Raw genomic sequence first — 19,449 nt, 5'->3', positions numbered from 1 at the left:
CCCTTTGCAGGCATAATTACCCCTAACTGCTCCCCCTGCTGGCCTGTTTACCCCCAAACTGCCCCTCCCCACAGGCCTGGTAGCCCATTAGTGGCCCTCCTGCCAACCTGGTTGCCCTTACTGTACACCCTGCCTATGTGGCTGTTCCTAACTGCCCCTCTGCCAACCTGGTCACTTATCACTGCCCCCCTCCCCCACCCCGGTCTGGTTGCCCCTCACTAATCCCCCTGCTGGCCTGGTCACCCCACTAAGCCTGCTGCTTGGTCGTTTGGTCATCCCTCACTAACTCCCCTGCCATCCTAGTCTCCCCATTTTTTTTTAGAATGGTGATTGCATAATTGACCTCTATAAACTGTCGTTTAGAATCTAAACTTTAGATTTATGAGAAGAATGGTGGTGTGTGGGTGACAGTGGGTAGCAATTTGTTAAATTATAATTAATTTTCCTTAAATTAATGAGCAAAAGAACACATTCTCTGTTTTTTGACTTGTTAAAAAAATAAAATCAATTATAAACTAAAGGGATTATGTGATTTTCACTCAATTTTATTTATAATATTCTGGTTTATAAATAGTACAGGGAATAGAACAGTGGACATCAGATGGGGATATTTTTTCCTCCAGTGAACTATTTTTTTAGCCAAGACAGTAGTGTCTGCTGCACCGTCTCATACGAGTGTGCTAGGATGTCTTCAGAATGAAACCGATGGCAAATGACCTGTCAGTGTCACCTGGGAAGTGACAGAGCTCAACTGGGACAGTTAGAAGGTGATCCATTCCAGTTCTCTTACTATCAGCTCAACTTCTGAATGAAGAAAGGAAAGAGGGCTGCGGAGAGGAGTTGCCAGCGGAGAGGAATACCACTGGAGGCAAACGTGGCCACCCCGAAGCTGTCCTACTCCGGCCCGTCATGAGGAGGCAGGTTCTTAGGAAAGGGAACAGTGCTGGGAAATTAGAAGGCGGCAGGCAGAGAGGAAGACCGATTGTGAGGCAGGCTGACCCAGAGAGAAGCACAGGCCTGGCACTGTGGATGTCCCTCATTCATAGGGTCATGAGGGGTCACTGCTGAGTCAAGGGTATGCAGCACAACACAGTAACAAGGAAGAAAAGTTTCAAGGCTTTGTGTTTGCTTGTTTGTTTGGGTTTTTTTGCACTTTAACCAGATAGTGATCATTCTTTATGTGAAATAAAAATTTTGTCAATAAAATATGATGTTTTGATAGGGTATAAAGTTTTCTAGCTTTATTTTGTGGTCTGTGCTTCAAGTTTTCGCTGTTCTAATTTCTCAACTTGAATAGTTGGTTTGAAGCCAAAAAAGAATGCAGAAATGATTAAGAAATTGTGCAGATGTTTAATGCCACATGTATTTTCATTTGCATGCTCATTTGCTGGCTATTTAAAATTAATGAAGGGAAAGTCACTAATTTAAAAGCTATGGTTTAGGATTCTTGAAGACAGAAAATTATATTTATATGGCTTTTAAAATAGAGGACTGTAGACCCTCACAGTCATGCGACGAGGAAGTTAATGCAGGGTTCCTGCCTCCTCCGGCATCTCTGGAAGGTGATTGGCAGCCTCTGTGCCCCTTGCTTCCTCACTCAGGCGTGAATGGCAGGCAGGCTGAATGGTGAGAGTGCTAGAGTGCGGCTGGGCCAGGTCAGGGCCTGCAGGGATCCTACCAGGTCAAAACTATCCTCTCTAATAAAAGAGTAATATGCAAATTTACCATCACTCCAAGACACAAGATGGCCACCTCCATGTGGTCAAAGATGGCTACCCCATGTGGACACAAGATGGCTGGCAGGGGAGGACAGTTGTGGGCAGTTGTGGGTGACCAGGCCAGCAAGGGAGGGCAGTAGGGGGACCAGGACTGCAGGGGAGGGAAGTTGGGGGGGTGGGGGAAAGGCTTTCAAGGGAGAGCGGTTTAGGGGGACCAAGCTGCAGGGTAGGGCAGTTTGGGGGGCTAGGCCTGCAGGTAAGGGCAGTTGTGGGGGACTAGGCCTGCAGGGGAGGGCAGTTGTGGGCGATTAGGCCAGCAGGGAGGGCAGTTAGGGGTGACCAGGCCAGCAGGGGAGGGCAGTTACAGGTAATCGGGCTGGCTAGGGAGCAGTTAGGCGTGATCAGGCTGACAGTGGAGTGGTTAGGGGGTGATCAGGCTGGCAGGGAGAAGCAGTTAGGGGCAATTAGGTGAGTGGTTGGGAACCAGCAGTCTTGGATTGTGAGAGGGATGTCTGACTGCCCATTTAGGTCCTATCCCACCGGGCAGGGGGCAGTTAGGTGCGATCCTGGTAGGATCAGGCTTAAATGGGCAGTCAGACATCCCTCAAGGGGTCCCAAATTGAAGAGGGTGCAGGCTGGGCTGAGGGACTCCCTTCCTCCCCGCCCCTCCCACCTGCCGTGCATGTATTTTGTGTACCGGGCCTCTAGTCTTCATAATAATACCAATTTGTTAGTCTCCTTTTTTCCTTCTCATCTCACGAGTATGCAGAATAGTTTTATAAATGCTACAGGATGTGTTAAAATGTCATTATTCTCATGTTCAGTGGAGTATGTGCTAGTGTATATTCTTATGTTTTAAAAACTTCTCATATTTTCTAATATGCTATATATTGATAGGTGTAATCCACAGAAACACAACAAACTTAAAGAGTTAAAGGGTGCTGTGACATACACAGTTTGAGAACAGCTGTTTCAGGTAGTCTTCAGAAGCATGGTTTAATTTAAAGCCAGAAATACTGTGTGGTGGGTTCTGTTAGCACCTCCTGGAGCACCTAGAAAAGGAAGGCCTACAAAGGGTGCTGACTCCTGGAAGATCACATAAGTTGTAAGTTGCAAAGGCAGAATTCAACCCCAGTTCTCGAACTCTTACTACCTATTCTGCTGACTGCAGCCAGGCGGCCGCCTCTCAGAGAAACAGCAGGTTTTGACACTAAGTTCTCAGAAGAGGGACTAACTTTTCAGAACTGGGGCCACCCCCAGGGAACATGGATATGAGGGTGTCCTCATGAACAGTGGGGAGCAGAGACCACATTCTAGTCACTTGTGAGCTGAGTTTGATTTGTACAATCAAACAATCAGGTGTCATTTTCTTAATCTGGGAAATGTTACTCAAAAAAGTTGAGACTTCCAGCTAAATTGAAGAAGTGGAAGATCTAGCTCTACTGGCTGCTATTCCCAGGCCACCAGTCTGCCATTTCTTTTAGGTGAAGTGCGCATCCCCTAGTTTGCCACAGACCTCACAACTCCCTATTATTGCCCCATAGTTCATGAACCTCCGTTAGGTTTCCTGACCCAGGTGTTTGGATTGGAATGGCTGGAGATGATATATCTACTGCGTAGTGTTTATAGACAATCTGTTCTCAACTTAACTGAAACCTAAAAGGCACTGACATCCCGCTCCGGTCACCCCACCGCAAATGTAGTGCAGACCTCACTGGCAAAGCTAAATGGAGACCACGTGGCCTCTCTCCTCACTAAAGCACAAAGTTCTGATTCAGTAAAGAATGAGGATCTGCCAGTGAATTGCCATTTATTTTTAAATGTGCAGCCTTTTCTTTTCTAAGTGTAATAGTGAGATAAGCACTTTGCACTCACTGGCCTCATTTGTGTTTATTTTAGTAATGTCTGTTGTCCTCATTATTCCCGGGTCCAGGCGCTTCCTGGAACTTGGAGTGTCTCTGAACCTCTGGTGCTCAACAGATCAGTGGTCTGAAACCACCAGAGACCGTAATCTAAAGGGCTTCTTTACCACACCATGTGGACATTTCAAATTTTTATGCTTAAAATAGCTCCCAGTTCACCAGTGAATATTAATCTTATCATAGTTTTAGGTGTATATTTGTTAGCCTTTTTCTTCCTTTGCTTCATTCCAGACCATAAGTTTCATAAAGTTGGCAGCCATCTCATTGTTCACAATGTAAATTCAATGCACAGTGTTTAGCATATAGTAACAGTGAGTAATAGAATGAATAAATGAGTAAATATATAAATGCATCAGTTGTGTATATGATACCTCTCTTGTTCTCCTTTAGCCCCAGAATTGTATTGAAAGATCTTTCATAAATTTTCATGCTTCCCAATTTGAGGGTTAAATCAGGGAGACGTTCCACTTAAATATACTTGCACATAAAGGTACATTCAGTGTGTGTGTGTGTGTGTGTGTGTGCAAGTGCACACGTTCTGTTGTATTCAGGAGCGCTCCCCTCTTCCTAATGTGAGGTCTGGAGGGAGGTTACACATCTGTCCAGCTGGGGTGAGGTGCACTGGAGACCAGATGAGAGGTGAGGCTGACGGGCCTGCAGGCTCGGCACAGACGCCTGCACACTGGAAGGATCATGGTCCTGCAGTCAGAGTGGCGGCTGCTTAGCCTTCAGGAAGCCTCATGTATAGCAGCAGCTTCCAGGCAGAGTGCTCTCCGAAGGGACAGAACTCTGACCTACGGCTGGAAGAGAAATACCATTGTCTATTAATCCTACTGGAACTAAAGATGAATAGTGAAGCGGCCTTGATCTGACACTGAGTTTGACTTTGATAGCTCGTCACTTTAAAAGGTTCTTTTATATTTATGAAAAAAAGCATGACGTCAAGTCAGGGGGGACATTTATATCAATATTTAAGACCAAGCTTGTAGTGCTTCCAGAAAAATAACAACAACCCTTGTGTGAACGGGCTTTTACATGCATAACTAATTAGCTTAGGTTATTATAAGCAGGGCTGCTGTGGCAGTTTCCAGCGGTGCCTCGGGACACCTTGTGTAGTGCCTTCTCTATGCCAGTCAGTCTCCGATCGGAACTGCAGGGAGTGGAGGGAGCGAATTGCCTACCGTTTCTCGTGGGAGTGGGCCACCTAAAGCGTTGTTATGCTGGAAATGCTAGAATATAATCACTATCAGGTGAGCTTTATTCTTCCTATTCCGTCTCTGAGATATAATGCAGTGTATTGAGTAATTCGCTTTTTCACATTATTGCAATAGACACTACTTTCAAGAAGTGTAATTGTTGAAATAATTATAGTTTGGTGCTATTTACCGTAAGAAGTAATTCAATTTTACTTTTAAATTAAGTAAATATTAGCAGGCTTTCCCCCCAGAGCTTGGCTGTGCTTAGCTCGTAAGAGTAAATTATGTTTGTCAAGGAAAAGTGACTGAGTATCACTGATTTTTAAAAAAACATTTTTAATTCTGTATTAATGTTTATGAGAAATAAGAAAGGAGGAGAAATATCCTGGTAACTTAATACTCATGTGTTTAAAAACACAGATAAGTGTTAGTGCTTTGTAAGAAGCTGCTTAATGGGCATTTGCTTTTTCGGTTGAGTTCACGATCTTAATTAAGATGTTGACTAATTGTGTCCAATGAAAGTGAAGGATTTAATCCACGACACCTGCTTTAATCATCAGACCGTTTTTATTTTCAGTAACCATTTTTCAGGTGTTTCTTATGGAATTAAAAAACACACACAAAACAAAACCAGAAGCTGTTCTGTTTGCCAGGGAAAGTGAAATAAGTTGAGTTATGCTATGCTATTGTTTTGACCTTAATAAATCCGTTCAGGTGTGCTGGGGAAATTTTTGCCCTACAGTTAGTTGCATATTTTTAGTTCTACTTGAGAAGAAGGGCCGGTTTACAGAGATCTACCCTCATTCCCCAGGAAACCAGACAGGCAAAGTGGGAGCCCAAGTCCTAAGAGTGAGGCTCTGGACTTCAGTGATATGAGAACCCATGAGCACAGTGCCTGGTATGCACCCGGGACTGGTCTTGATTCTGTCGGTGGACTGGCACGCCTCACGTCTGTGCCTGAAACCAGAGCTGTCTGAACTCACCAATAACAGCGCTGTCTTCTCTTCCCTCCGCGGCTATGTTCAGGTGCAGACCCACCTGGAAAATCCCACCAAGTACCACATACAGCAAGCCCAAAGGCAGCAGGTAAAGCAGTACCTTTCTACCACTTTAGCAAATAAACATGCCAACCAAGTCCTGAGCTTGCCATGTCCAAACCAGCCTGGCGATCATGTCATGCCACCAGTGCCGGGGAGCAGCGCACCCAACAGCCCCATGGCTATGCTCACACTTAACTCCAACTGTGAAAAAGAGGTAATTCATGTCTCTTCCCTCTCCTGTTTTCTTACACTAAATGACTGTCTGTTGGATATTGTTCCTGCACTTGACTGTGGACTAAGGTCTATCTGCGTGGCTCCATTCACGGGCCTTGTCCCAGGTTGCCCAGCACCCAGCCCTTCGCAGCCTCTCTAGGTTTTGGGCGATGGTGCATGTGGAGACCTGGCCATTTTCTGCCAGTTTCCACTGCCTCTGCTCAGGGTTCTCTTCTCTTCAATGCCTTTCCATTTACAAAGCAGTGAAAGTGCAGCGAGAGAGGAGAGGGAAGGTGGAAAAGGAAAAGCAAAAATAGACAAGGTGTGGGACAGGCGGTTTGAAGTTCCGCTTGTATTTCTCCCTGAGTGGAAAAAATAGTACAGAATGTGTGTGGATGGATTTGAATAATACAGCCCACGAGAATATAACAGAAAGGCAAGTGTTTAATTGCTGGGTAAATTCAGTTTATCATAAAAGCTGCTGCCCATCCAACCTGCTTTTGTAAAGGCTAATTGGAGACAAGACTCAGACACACCTGCCACTAATTGTGGCCGCAGAACCTGGTGCATGGAAATCCGAGAAGAGAGTTGTGATCTAAGTCTGCCATTTCCAGATTACGAGGTGCTGAACCTCATTTTAATGGAGTTTCGGTGTACTCCAAGGTGGCTTTTCGGAAGTTTGCTTGATTTTAATTTCTAAAGGCACCAAGTCTTTACCCCCTGCCCAAACCAACTGTCCTGTTTTCTCTGCCCATATTTGTCATCTAACAGGCTGATTTGATGCAAGTTTCATTATTTCATTTCTTGCTCAGATTCACCTTTGTTTGAAAATGTAGTTCATCTTGTTGCTGCACAATCAGCCTCATGTGAACATGTGGTTGAAGGGTCATTTGCAAACCCAAGTCAAGGGCTGATTTCGCTTGTGTTTTTGCAGGGATTTTATAAATTTGAAGAACAAAACAGGGCGGAGAGTGAATGCCCAACAATGAACACACACTCCCGAGCATCCTGCATGCAGGTACTGAGGGGCTTGGGGCCCAGGATGGAACACTTGGGAATGAGGATCGGAATTTGTGGCTAATCACACCATCCTGATGTTTAAGACCCCCCCACCCTTTGATTTTTGTATTTGTTTTGTTTATTTATTTATGTATTTATATAGTATGCCTTTTATTTCAGTTTGAACTCATACCACTCCTACTCACTCCATTATATTCCATTTTGTTTCACAACTCAGGGCATTCACACATGCTCTTATATTTTGCCAAGACTCCTTCTCTCTCTGGATTGTACCTGGTCCTTTCTTATTCTTCAAGACACCCCGGCATGTCCATGTGTCTGGATGCCCCCCTGACCGCAGATGTAACACTTCACCTCGCATGCGGTCACTTCTCTAGTTTCTCTTCCTGTTGGGCTGCGCTACAGGATACTAACAAGGGTTACTGCGCATGGCCAAGGGAGTAGGGAATATGCTGTGGTCCAAAAAGAGAGAATTTTGTATAAATAAATACAATTAAGCAGGTTTTTGTTTTTTCTCTAGGGATAGTGAGAGCCTTTTCAGTTCTCATGTTCACTGCGAATCTTCAGAGTAGACTATCTCATATACACTATTTCCCATTTTTACACAGTACTGAGTATCCCATGGAACTCAGATATCCAGTAATTGTCGTTAGTGAAAACCGTTCAGCTATTTTACTTCTGATGAGAGGTGCCCTAGAGTTCTCGGCTTCATGAGGTCAGAGTCTGTACACTTTGTAAAATGAATTTTCCTTTAATCCCTTTACTGATTTAGTTTTAAAGGTAAAAAGCTATAAATAGAGCCAATTTCTCTCCAGTGTCTCAAGATTAAATAGTTACTAAAAGATTAGACTTAAAATGCATTTTCCCTAAGTTGCTTTAAGCAATTAAATAGTGCGTATAATACATAAAGTTCAGTAAACAAGGTTAAAATGCTATAATTCATTTAGATACCATCATATGTGCACATTATGCAAATGTGTAGGGTAGCAGTTTTGATAGGCTATTATCAGTAATAGGTTCATATGTTATATATTGTTTTGTAAAATGGAATCTCATGGAGCATATATTCTGAAATTATTAATTTAATATTTCATGGATATTTTCCCAAGTAATTAAAGGTTCTATGACAGTCTACATAACGGGTATATAAATTATGCTACATTCACTTATTGATATAGTTATATATTTAAAATGTATGTATAGATGTATAAGAGAAAGCAAAATAAGCCACAAAATTTATTGCTTTTTGTATATTTTCTGTTATCAGCTTGCATTACTTTTTTCATAAAAGAAAAAAAATTATTTAAAACATTTTATCACACCAGGTCCTCTTAATTTTTATATGAAAAGAAAATAAAAATTTACAAAGGAAGGTTTTTTTAAGTCCCTTGGTCCATTTGCCTGTTCACTAGCATAATTAGAAAATTATCTCTTAAAAACAAACAAAGCTGGTATACCTACAGATGGAACTTAATAAAGTATGCTGGCAGTTATTCAAAACTGACTTCCAGTCACTCTTCTCAGGCCCTGTGAGCACTTTGCATGATTTATTCTGAAACCTTATAAGAATCCAGTAAGGCGGTAAGCATTATGAACCCATTTTACAGACAGGCCCACTGAAGCATTAAGGATTGGGGGCTTTTCCTCCAGTACAGAAAGAGGGAGAACAAAAGTTCCAACAAGTCCCATGATATTGCAGCTTGTCCTCTTTAATTGGAAGCGTCAAAAAAAAAAAAAAAAAAAAGACCCACAGGACCATGTCTCTGAGTCCTGAGATTTCGTCATGTGCTTACGAAGGACTCTTAAGATCCAGGCCTTGTGGCGTGCCCATGCGCACGCGCACACACACAGACACACATACACAACCAGCCCGTGTACATAAGGTGTTTGCTGGTGGAGAAATGTTTTCGCAGACTCGTCTTCCAGCAGCTGCGATACGCACATAATAACTGCTGTTTACCGTCACGGTGGTGCTTTGACACTTTAGGAATAAAATTGTCCCATGGGATGTCAGCTCCAGGGCTGTGATGATAACCCCGTCCTGGGGGAGTCCTCGGGGAGCACAGGGCACAGGGCACCTGCACCAGGAGAAACTTACTTTACAAGTCACTGTGAGATCAGAGCAGGCTACCAGGGCCCGAGAGCCGTGCCCCACACCCTGACGGGAGCGAAGGGCTGGACTGCCCCATATCTCCCTCCTCCAAGGAGGGCCCCGGAAGTGAAATACCACCGCAGATGAAAGCCTGGTTTCTACTTGGGATGCTGAGCCTTGCATGAGTGACTTAGGGGTAGTTGCTTCTCGTTTATCCTGCTTGGAAAACAGCTGTAATAACAGCACTGTCCCTGTTTGGGCTCCTGCAGCAGCTAAAATCTCTGAGCGCAGTGCCTTGCCCGCTCGTCACGCACACAGCGCTGGTGGGTGCCATCCCTGCCACCTGTGCGTGCTGACGGCCTCAGTCATGCTCTCATTTTGGGAGAAAGGACAGTTCTGAGAATCTAACTAAAGAGCATCATTGCTTTGGGTCAGAAAAGAGTTGGATCTCTTTTTGGGTTGCTTTGCATGGTTTTGCTTACATCTCTCCCATTGCCCTTTTTCCTGCAGATGGATGATGTTATCGATGACATCATTAGCCTAGAGTCAAGTTACAATGAAGAAATCCTGAGCTTGATGGATCCTGCCTTGCAAATGGCAAACACGGTATTGATGACTTTTCTTTAAGGAAAACCTTAAGCTGTTTTCAGTGATCTCTTCCTTTCCCAGAACTTTTAGTTTATCTTTGGAAGTGATTCATCAAGAAATGTATAATAATAAAACAGAATTATCTCAGGATCACAAAGAAGTGACTTGGACATCAAACGTTAAGTTTACAAAACTCCACTTTCCCTAGAGGCCAGGGCCACTTTCAGCAGGACAGGCCTTCCTGTCCGCCGGCCTCCTCCCGCTGGGCACCGCTGCCCGGCCGCCGGGCTGCGCCAGCAGGGCTCTGGCCGGAAGACAGTGCCGTCTGACAGGCAGCGTCTTGCTGTTCACAGGTGACGGGGACAGTCAGGTTACCGTCAGCAGCAAAATTTATTCCTGTTTTAGTAAATTTTTAAAAAGTAGAATATTTGCTTTTATGTGTCACTGCCCCCTATAATTTGGAGCGCTGCCTGTATTGTTTACTGTAGTTCACTCCTTACATGTGTGTCTTATGTTACTCTTCTGCCAGTCTCTTGCAGGTATTTTTGTCCTCGCAGTCATTCTGTGAGTTCTGTTGGTCAGGTGGGGTTTAGCGTTGCTGCCGTCATAGGGTGAGGGGGTGTGGTGTGGCTGTCAGCTCCCCAGGAGTTTTTGTGTGCCCAGCCAGGCCTGTCGCTTTCTATGAGAGCAATGCCATGTGCTATCGTAGTCGTTAATGACTGCTGTGTAAACGCGGACTTGCACAGGGGTGAAGGGAAGCCCTTGGTTGCAGGGCGCAGTTTCAGATTTGCGTGATGAAAAAGCTCTGGAGATGTTTTACAGCAATGTGAATATACTTAACACCACTGAACTGTATGCTTAAAAACTGTTAAGATGGGATATTTTATATGATTTTTTTACTGCAATAGAATAATTTTTACAAACTAAATTCCTGTAGTAAGTTCTCTTGGCCAGGAAGCATGAAAACCTATAAAAATTTCCACCTACATTGTTAGTAAGCTCAATGTTTATAGTTAGCATTTTCTTTTCCATCAAATTCAATCACCTGATGCCTGGAGGAGTGAGGACACTCCTTGCAACCTCAGGCCTCTTCTAGGATCTTTAGTTTTATCAACTCCTTCCCATTTAAAGTCACTCCCTGATTTTGAAAGAACTAAATATCCTGCCATCCTGACAGATGTGTCCATGCAAACACACTCTCTGAGCCCTCGGTTGGCTTCCGTGGACCCTTTCCTTTCCAGCTTTGTGCCCCTGTGAGGCAGACCACACCTGTCGACAGGCAAAAGCTCAGGTGAGCTTGCCCTCGGGAATTGATAAATCCACCCCAAGCCAGGGGTATATTTCTAGTGTTTTCCATGCCCAGCCGCATCCATCAGCCATGCCCCAGTCATCTCAAAAGAACGTGGTGGTGGGTGAGGTGGCCTCTTTGCCCCTGGTGTCTGGCGGACAGCTGGCCCCACTCAGGACAACTGTAGAATCGATAAAATTTAAAAATCATCATCGCTTTTGTTTTCCTCCAAGGGTGAGGGCATCTGAGCCACCCTTCTCTGCACTGACCTTCTCTTGCATGTCCTGTGTCCCCAGCTGGAAAGCTGCTTGGCGCCTCCAGGGAAGGAGTGCCCTCCTCTCAGGGAAGCAGCGATGCACAGCGGCCAGGAGCCGGAGATTCCCAGCAGGCCTGGCTTCCAGTCCAGGGTGGTCTTGCAGTTCCTTAGCTCCCTGAAGCCCTGCACTTCCCCTCTGTCAGATGGGGCTGTTAATGGTCTCTCCCTCACATGGTCATCCCAGAAAGGACGTACAGCAGTTAGCATCAACACAAGTTGTACTCACATATTTAATTATTAAGTGTAATTTATTACACTGTAAAATAATTGTGATAGCATTTTATTCTGGCACTATTTATTGAGCACCTGACTGTGTCCAGCTGCACGTTCGAATAGCCTCATACTTAGTAACCCAGATGTCCTCACCGGGAGTCTCTGGGAATCCCAGACACAGCCACAGCTCACCTCACAGAGGACTCGTCCCTGACAGCACCTCTGGAGACAGTTGTCATGACCCATTCTTCTCTGCTTTAGCCTAAACCCTGTGTCTCCTCAGTCTGTCCACACATTCCCTCGTTGTCTGAATGCTCTTGCAGTGAAGGAAGGCTGGGTTAGCATTAACTAAATGCCGAATAACCAGCCCGCACTGGGTGAGGCCTCAGCAGGCGAGGAGCTACTCCTCTGAGAATAGGGCGTCAGGAGTGGGGAGGCTGTCTCAACAGTTTCCAGATTGGACCCCCACCCCGACCCCCTGGGCAAAGTTTAAGTGATTCCCTGCCTCACTTTTCTAGTCCAGAAAATGGGGATAAAAACAGCATCTAAATATTAGAATTAAGAATGCATCTACAAAACAGCATTTGAACAGTCCTGGCCCTGATATGCCCTCACTAAATGTTAGTTAAGCCTTTATTTTTGATAAATTTGGTTATCAAAATTAAATAACAAAGCTACTACAACTTACTAACATTTTAATTTTTTCCACAGTGAAGTTTAAACAATGTTTTTCATGTTAGGCATTTCCCCCTTTTATTTGATTCTTTGAAATCTTTGTTTCAAGTTATTTAAAAAAAAAAAAAAAAAAGTGGAAGGAACACAGAGAGGAAACTGTCCTTAGGGGATTGGAGTCTAGAAACCACTCTTCTGAGAGCACAAGGGCCTCTTGTGGCATCAGAAACAAAGAATAGAAGTCCCAGTTTGCTTGTGCGAACAGTGCCCAATTGATACTCAGAGAAGGGGACCATCCAGAGGGAGATATTTTACAATGATCATTTACTTGAAAAAGTAATCATTTTTGGTGGATCAGAAAATTGAACAACTCGATCCAGACCAAGTTTGGGGTCACACCCCCAGTGAGTCCGCCTTCTTGTGTGCCAGGGGCTGTGCTCCCGCTGTCCGTGTCGTTGGTGGGCCGGAGGGAGGTCTGGTCCTCCAGGCGGAGGTGCTGGTAAAGCCCAGCAGACACCGCTCCCTGGAGGAGGAGATGCCTCTGCTTGCTTAGCTCCAAAGGTGTGGTTTTGGCCTGATGTTGATGTTCACTGTGTTTATGAGGGGTTTTTCTAATCCAGAAGGGGAACCACAGCATCACGACTAGGAGACTGACTTTCAGTTAGAAAGCCGTACCATTGTAATCAGCCATCCTTATTGTAGCTTCAGCGAATCACAGCCGTTAATACAAAGAGCAGACGCCACCCTTTAGGGCAGGCCCCTTGGCCGTGGCACTGTTAACATGTGAGTGGGTAATCCTGGGCGTGGGCCGCCCTGTGCACCTCACAGTGTGTAGCAGCACCCTGGCCTCCGCCCATAGGTGTCAGTAGCACCACTCCCAGTTGTGACAGCCAACAATGTCTTTAACGTTGACACGTGTCCCTTGGAGGGAAAATCACTGGTTTGAGATATTGAGTGAGCATCTCAGCCCCACAGACTCTGATTCCTGTGTTAGATGGTGCTGCAGGCTGACAAATGAACATGTGCACGGTTTCCTATATCAAAGCAAATCATGCCCAAAGCAGGTTTGAACTGGTCTCTGACTCCCTAGCCCAAGTGTAGAGTCGCCACATTATTACTTTGTGAGTTTGACTATCCGTACTCTGAATTGTTCTGGGCTTTGAATTGTTCAGATCCAGTTGGAAATTAATTGAAGACTGCAGCTTCTCACTAACATCAGCAGGTTGAAACTGCCCTCCCCCACTACTGCCAAGAATGCGGGACATGGGCCTCCTACCATGCAGGCAGCTAGAACTGGGGCTTTTCTCCCTTCAAAATCCGTAATATAACACACAAGAGCCTGCCTCGTTCTGTGCCTGGGCCAGACTAGCCCCCACAGAATGCAGCTTTCCCCAGCAAAATGTGCTGCTGGGCTCTGTGTTGCCAACTCCTAATCGTGAGGATAGGATAGGGAAGGACGCTGAAGCAGATGGAGGCTTCTGCGCTGCTTTTCTAACTGGGAGGAACGCTGTCTGACTCGGTGGGTAAAGTGAGGCATCTCTGCAGACTGGAGGTCCTCTCCTCCCAGGAGCCACCGCCAGTCCATGCCACTCCAGCCTCCAGTCCCATGCTCGCTGGGTCTCCCCAGTCTGGCTCTGTCTCCCCACCCGCCGGTCAGTTCACTTGCTTTTCCATCCCTTGTCCCCTCTGCCTCTGTGGCTCTCTCGTCCTGTTTTATACCCCACACTCCTTGTGTCTGTCTCTGTCTTGTTCCCAGTTTTTGATTCTTTCACCTTCTGTCTCTCTTTCTGTGATTCTGCACTTAAATCTGTGTACACAGACCATCATCCTTTAGAAAATGGTTAGGAAATATGTCCTTGTCCTGGGGAAGCTGTCAGTTAGGTGTCTCCAGATGCATCGGTGACAGGATTTTAAAATTCCTAACAATCATCATCATACACAATTGCACCTTTCCCTTCAAATTACATTTGAAAACATGATACAGATGATTTATTTCCAGAGCTATGGGAATAGTTATTTAGCTTGTTATATTGAATTTTGGAGTCATTTTCTTGGCTTAATAGTACCCAATACTTCTCCCTGAATCTGAAATTTCAGAAAGCTGGGAGGCGGAGTCTTTGTGATCCAGATGGTGATGAGAAGTCACAGCAGCTCTATAATTTCAATTCCAATTCTACAATATTAAGACATTGGAGTACCTTTCACTCGGCTGTGTTAAGCTGGACAAGAATAAAACTGAACACACACAAGGCAAGGTTGACCCTAAAAGGTGACCTAATTAAAATAAAACAATTTTATGAAATGATAGCTAATAATCAAAGTCACCTTTTTATCACTTTCTTAGTTAGAGGGTCTTGAAAGGTGGTCCCGGAGCTTTTTACATTACCCCATGGCCTGGTTTATATGCCTCGGGGCCGGGAGAGAGGTGTCCTTCCACACGGAGCTACAGCCTAGGAGCAGAGAGAGAGCCCTGCTCTGCTGGTAGGCGTCTCCCTCCCCCACCCAGCAGGAGCAGAGCTGGCGCCTATTCCTGCCAGGAAAAAGCTTACTGTGTGTAGGCCTCCTGTCTCTTCGGCGTGGAGTTTAGTTCATAGAGTATTTATTTAGAAGCCATGAAAGAAATGAATGGCCGGTGGCTGCCCAGGGGGAAAACACATTTGATCCATCTTTATTTGTGCGATATTTACATCTGCATGTCAGTGGCTGTTTGAGAGAATGGAAGGTAGAATATGCAGTACAGCTTTACACAATACCTCTTGGTCACTATCCATTTTAATCACGTTGAATACTATCTAAGTTTACAGCTCAGGTATGTAATCAAGGAAGGGCATGCTGAGGGATGCAAAGCCTTACCAGGTAGTAGTAGTTACAGGAATTGAACTGGGTGGAAATGGGAAGTTTCACTTCACTCTCCCTGTAGTTAATCCTTAGAATTTATTACAGGGAGTGGGAAAAGCAAAATGTCTTGGACCTGTTATGTTTACAAAAAATGGACCCATCAAACTCTTACTATGAACTAGTCAGAGGAAAATATATATACAATAAAAGGAAGCCATTGTTGGGGGAAAATATTTTTACTACTGTAAAATATTCAGTTCAGAGCTAGAGAAAGCTCCTTTTAATCTATCTTAAGAAAGCTAAATGCTTCCTTTTCTCCTTTTTTTAAGTATAATTTTTTACTTTTATTAAAGTCTGTGAGCTCCCTCTTGTGGCTTTGTGAAAGATTTCAGTTTCAAGAAAAAAGCTTTTCATTGGCAATAAGGAGATGCTTATTTCCAATAAGATGCTTTTCATTGCGGGGAGGGGGGAGTGGGGAGAGAATAAGATTAACAATAAGTAAGAATAAGAATAAGAGGAAGAAAGGGAAGGAAGAAATTGGCTTTGGTGAAAATCCCGACTGAGTGAGAAAGGCATGCCATATAGAACCCTATTTTACAGCATCAGCCAGCACCCTAGCCGTGCGGGGTGCCCTCTGCCAGCCGGTCTTGTACCACTTGTGGGTGTGAGCCTTTGTCCCTTCCTCTCACAAGGGGAACTAGACAAGGAGATTATACACTTGTGAGCGAATGAAAAGGCAAACTTCTCATGTTTTCTAATAAAAAAAACAAAACACTTTACATCAACCATTTCTTTTAAATAAAGTCTAATATAGGTATGGGTTTTGTCTGAGTAACTTAGGACTTGTTTAGCAACTCATTTCCGTTACTGATTTCTCTCTCCAGTTACCCGTCTCCGGAAACCTGATTGACCTCTATGGCAATCAAGGACTGCCCCCCCCTGGCCTCACCGTCAGCAACTCCTGTCCAGCCAACCTTCCCAACATCAAAAGGGAGCTCACAGGTAACACCCAGCAAATGTGCTGCTTCATTTTCTCATGAGTAAAGTAATCAAAACAGTGACCTCCAGTCTGTTTCCCACTCACAGACATACTTTTTAAAATCTGTGCAGCAGGTGAAACTGAGAGCAATATTTTAAGATGGAGGGCTTTACTTAAAAATCCTCGTGTCCAGGACTCCGTGAGATACCGGGAGTCAGGGCTGCCTTTGCCCCCTGGGCTACCTCTCTGTGGCCCCCGTGTATCTGTGATGGCTGCTGCTCTGGGGAGGGAGCGTTGTGGGGGGGGGGGGAGGTGGGGAGACAGCTGACAGAACTGTAAATGCTGCTGCCTGGCCTGGTGTTTACGTCACTCGCCAAGCCCTGGAGGCATTGAGGGCCCCTGTGTGAATTTTCCTGCCACAGACCCCGAGGCCCACAGCTGGGATGGGGAAGAATATGTTTCTTACATCTTCACATGCCTCCTATCATTTTTGTGTATTAAGTGCAAGAGACGTATTACACAGAGTGAAAAATAAATTACAAAATGGAGTGATGGGTCTTGTTTGTTCTGAGGCAAGTGTGAAATGACCCATTTCTCCTTTTTGCTCAACGCGTTAGGGAAGGCAGTGGGCCGTTAAAACATGAGGATAGTAGGCCAGGCATTCCTCCTTGCTGACTTGTAGGGCCCTCTCCCCACCCCCTGTTTCTGTTTGGTCCTTGCATCCTGTGGTGTTGGGTGAATAGGCTGAGAATATGGTATATAGATTTGGTGCCAAAAATCTCTGTCCTATTCAATGGTATCTTTAAAAACTACTTCAGAAAATTGTGGCAGGAGAAAAAATTTTTTTAAAAAATTACTGATTTGGGTTAAAAAAGATAACTAATTAATTAATACAATAGATACCATCAGAGGCCAACCAAGTAGTGAATACCCTATAGGAAAGAAAGTACCATGAGGTTTTAGAATATATTGCTAAATAATAAAATATGGTTAGAGCAACATGACTAAAATTCTTACTACTTGAGTTCGAAGTAGAGTTTGAATTATGTACTATATGATTGTTAAAAAACCTAGGAAAACCACAGAGACAGGGTGAGGAGTGGGAGAAGTGGGTGAAGGGGTATTAAATTTTTAAAAAGCAGATACAATGGAGAGTATACTTCTAAAGTCACTTGCCTCTAAAAAAGTGACTTCTGTGGACAGGCCAAGGGTAACATGCCAGGAAAGGGAGCAATGTGGGGTGCTAGAGGGGAGCGTGCATGATGTCACCAAAGGCAGACAGGCTTAGGAGTCAGGGTCTGACCTAAGGGGAGGGGAGGAGAGGAGTGGTCTTTATTAACACGAGGAAACTGGGCAGTGATTTGAACAGCGGTTTAAATGTTCTTGAACCATGGAGAGGCAATGAACTGCTAAAAAAGGGTCGATACTAATGAGTGCCCGACCTCGAGAGGGAGCCTCCTCCCAGGGCCAGTGGGGGGTGGACGTGGCCACAGCAGATGCACAGAAGCCATTGGGAGCCTTGACCAGAGCTGGCCCGCAGCTGGTGAGCTGAGGTTGGCAGGCAGAGAACTGTGGGGTCTGGCTGGAACCCAGAAACAAAAGGAAACCAAACAAATTAAAATCCTGAGGTGGAGGGGCATAAATAATAGTGCCTGGAAATACTGGGGCTGGCCTCCCCAATTGCACTAAGTCAGCCTGTGATTTCCGGATTTAAATTTATACAATAATATACATCTAACCACTCCATGTGCTTCTCTAGCTGGAAGTTCTAGGGCGTGTGTTATAAAGGCATCAAAGAAAGACTTAAAAGTTCTGTTGCCGGGAAAGCTGGTCTGACTCCTGAGGGAGGAATGCTAGGTCCTTGCACTTGCTGCTTTTCTCCTCCGGCCTGTCTGTTCCCAGTGCGCCTGCACTGTGACCAGGGGACTGGTCTCTCTATTTTGTAGAAGCCCCAGGTTTGCATTTACTTGATATATATTTAGACTGAAAACTGCCTGCTTTTTCATATTGTGTGGAGTCAGGTCAGGTGACTGGCCTCTTGGAAACGGGGCTGTTCTGTGTTCACATTGTTTTGTGCCGTGACCAGTTCCAGTTTCTAATTGCTTCATTCACGTGCACAGCGTGTATTTTCCCCACAGAGTCGGAAGCGAGAGCCTTGGCTAAAGAGAGACAGAAAAAGGACAATCACAACCTGAGTAAGTTGGTTTTGTTTGTCATAGTGAATGTTGGAATTGATGTTCACTTTTTATCAAGTTTCCCCCCAGAAAATTTAGAGGGAAATTGACTTCTATGATATCAAAGGCATATTTTATAGCAGAAAATTATTTTTTCAGAGAAACCAAGGTATTTTCCCCATGCTTTATCTCAGATCAAATTGAAATTTTCCAATACCCTGAAGACTGTGTTCCTTGTTTATAGTATTGGTTTTGTATGTGTGTGAGTGAAAGACACTTGATCCCCAACTACCCAATTATAAGTGTTGCTCACACCGGAACTTATTAACAATACAGGGTTAGGGGAGCACCTTCTCCGGAGAGATTTGAAAGGAAAAAGGGAATCCTCGGGGGGGTAGTCTGTCAGTAGGTGAGGTAGCCTTCCAAGTTTTTTACTTTACCTGTGACATAAAAATAATTTAACATTTAAAATTATTTGTATGTGTTTAATTTACTCTCAATCAAATGTTTAAGCTGTTCCTATAAAAACTTAAGATTTTTGTTTCATAAATAAGTAAAGAGGCTGCGCGTTAAAAACAAAACAAAAAGGATTGGGCTTGGAGGCAGGAAACCGTTCGCTTGTGAGTCAGTGTCTCATCCCATGGCCTCCTTGCTCTCTTTCCGACACTGATGTTTAAGAATGTAGGTTACATAAAATGCTCTGTTCTGACGGAAATGATAGAATAAGGCCAGAGTTCTCCTCTGATCCTTGGGATAATCTTTCTTTTTCTCAATTTGCTGTCGGTCTTCTCGGCCTCTTTCCTTGTCTTTAAGCCACACCCAAAATAGAAAGCACTGCGCTGTGATGAGGAAACAGACACTGTCGCATGGTGCACACTCCATGCCTGCTGCTTTCCTCTGCGGCGGGCCTGGAGACTCCGCAGTGATAACTGACCCGCTGCCGGTAAAGACAGTTCTGAGTGTTCCACAGCGTGGCCGCCTGCTGCGAGAGCTCTTTCCACGTGTCCCGCTGCGAACAATGCCACGTGGACATCTGTGCATGTGCCTCTGTGTTTGTTTCCAAATAGAAAGAACCTGTGCTCCCCCCACCAGCCACCCCTTCTTCCCCCCGCCCAGTGCTGGCAGAGCCACACCCGAAGTCCTGAGCACTGGGGAGGAAGACTGGCCGTTTTATCATGAA

General features: G+C 44.8%; 1 protein-coding gene across 8 annotated transcripts in view; it reads left to right on the top strand.

Moving 5' to 3' along the window:
- The window catches only part of MITF (melanocyte inducing transcription factor), a 215,938-nt gene that overhangs the window by 180,362 nt on the left and 16,127 nt on the right, over positions 1 to 19,449 (top strand). For 2 of the 8 annotated variants that reach the window (XM_084902866.1, XM_084902865.1), the window contains exons 3-7: positions 5,863 to 5,922; positions 7,024 to 7,107; positions 9,712 to 9,807; positions 16,001 to 16,118; positions 18,234 to 18,290. In XM_084902866.1, coding sequence (XP_084758992.1) covers positions 5,863 to 5,922; positions 7,024 to 7,107; positions 9,712 to 9,807; positions 16,001 to 16,118; positions 18,234 to 18,290 — 415 coding nt within the window. Of the gene's footprint in view, positions 1 to 5,862; positions 6,091 to 7,023; positions 7,108 to 9,711; positions 9,808 to 16,000; positions 16,119 to 18,215; positions 18,291 to 19,449 lie in introns of all 8 variants that reach the window. The other 6 variants (XM_084902860.1, XM_084902859.1, XM_084902862.1 and 3 more) reach the window with 4 other exon arrangements.

The sequence above is a fragment of the Pipistrellus hanaki genome (assembly GCF_964339955.1).
Source record: "Pipistrellus hanaki genome assembly, chromosome: 13".
Lineage (NCBI taxonomy): Eukaryota > Metazoa > Chordata > Mammalia > Chiroptera > Vespertilionidae > Pipistrellus > Pipistrellus hanaki.
This window is presented reverse-complemented; position numbering and strand designations above follow the sequence as displayed.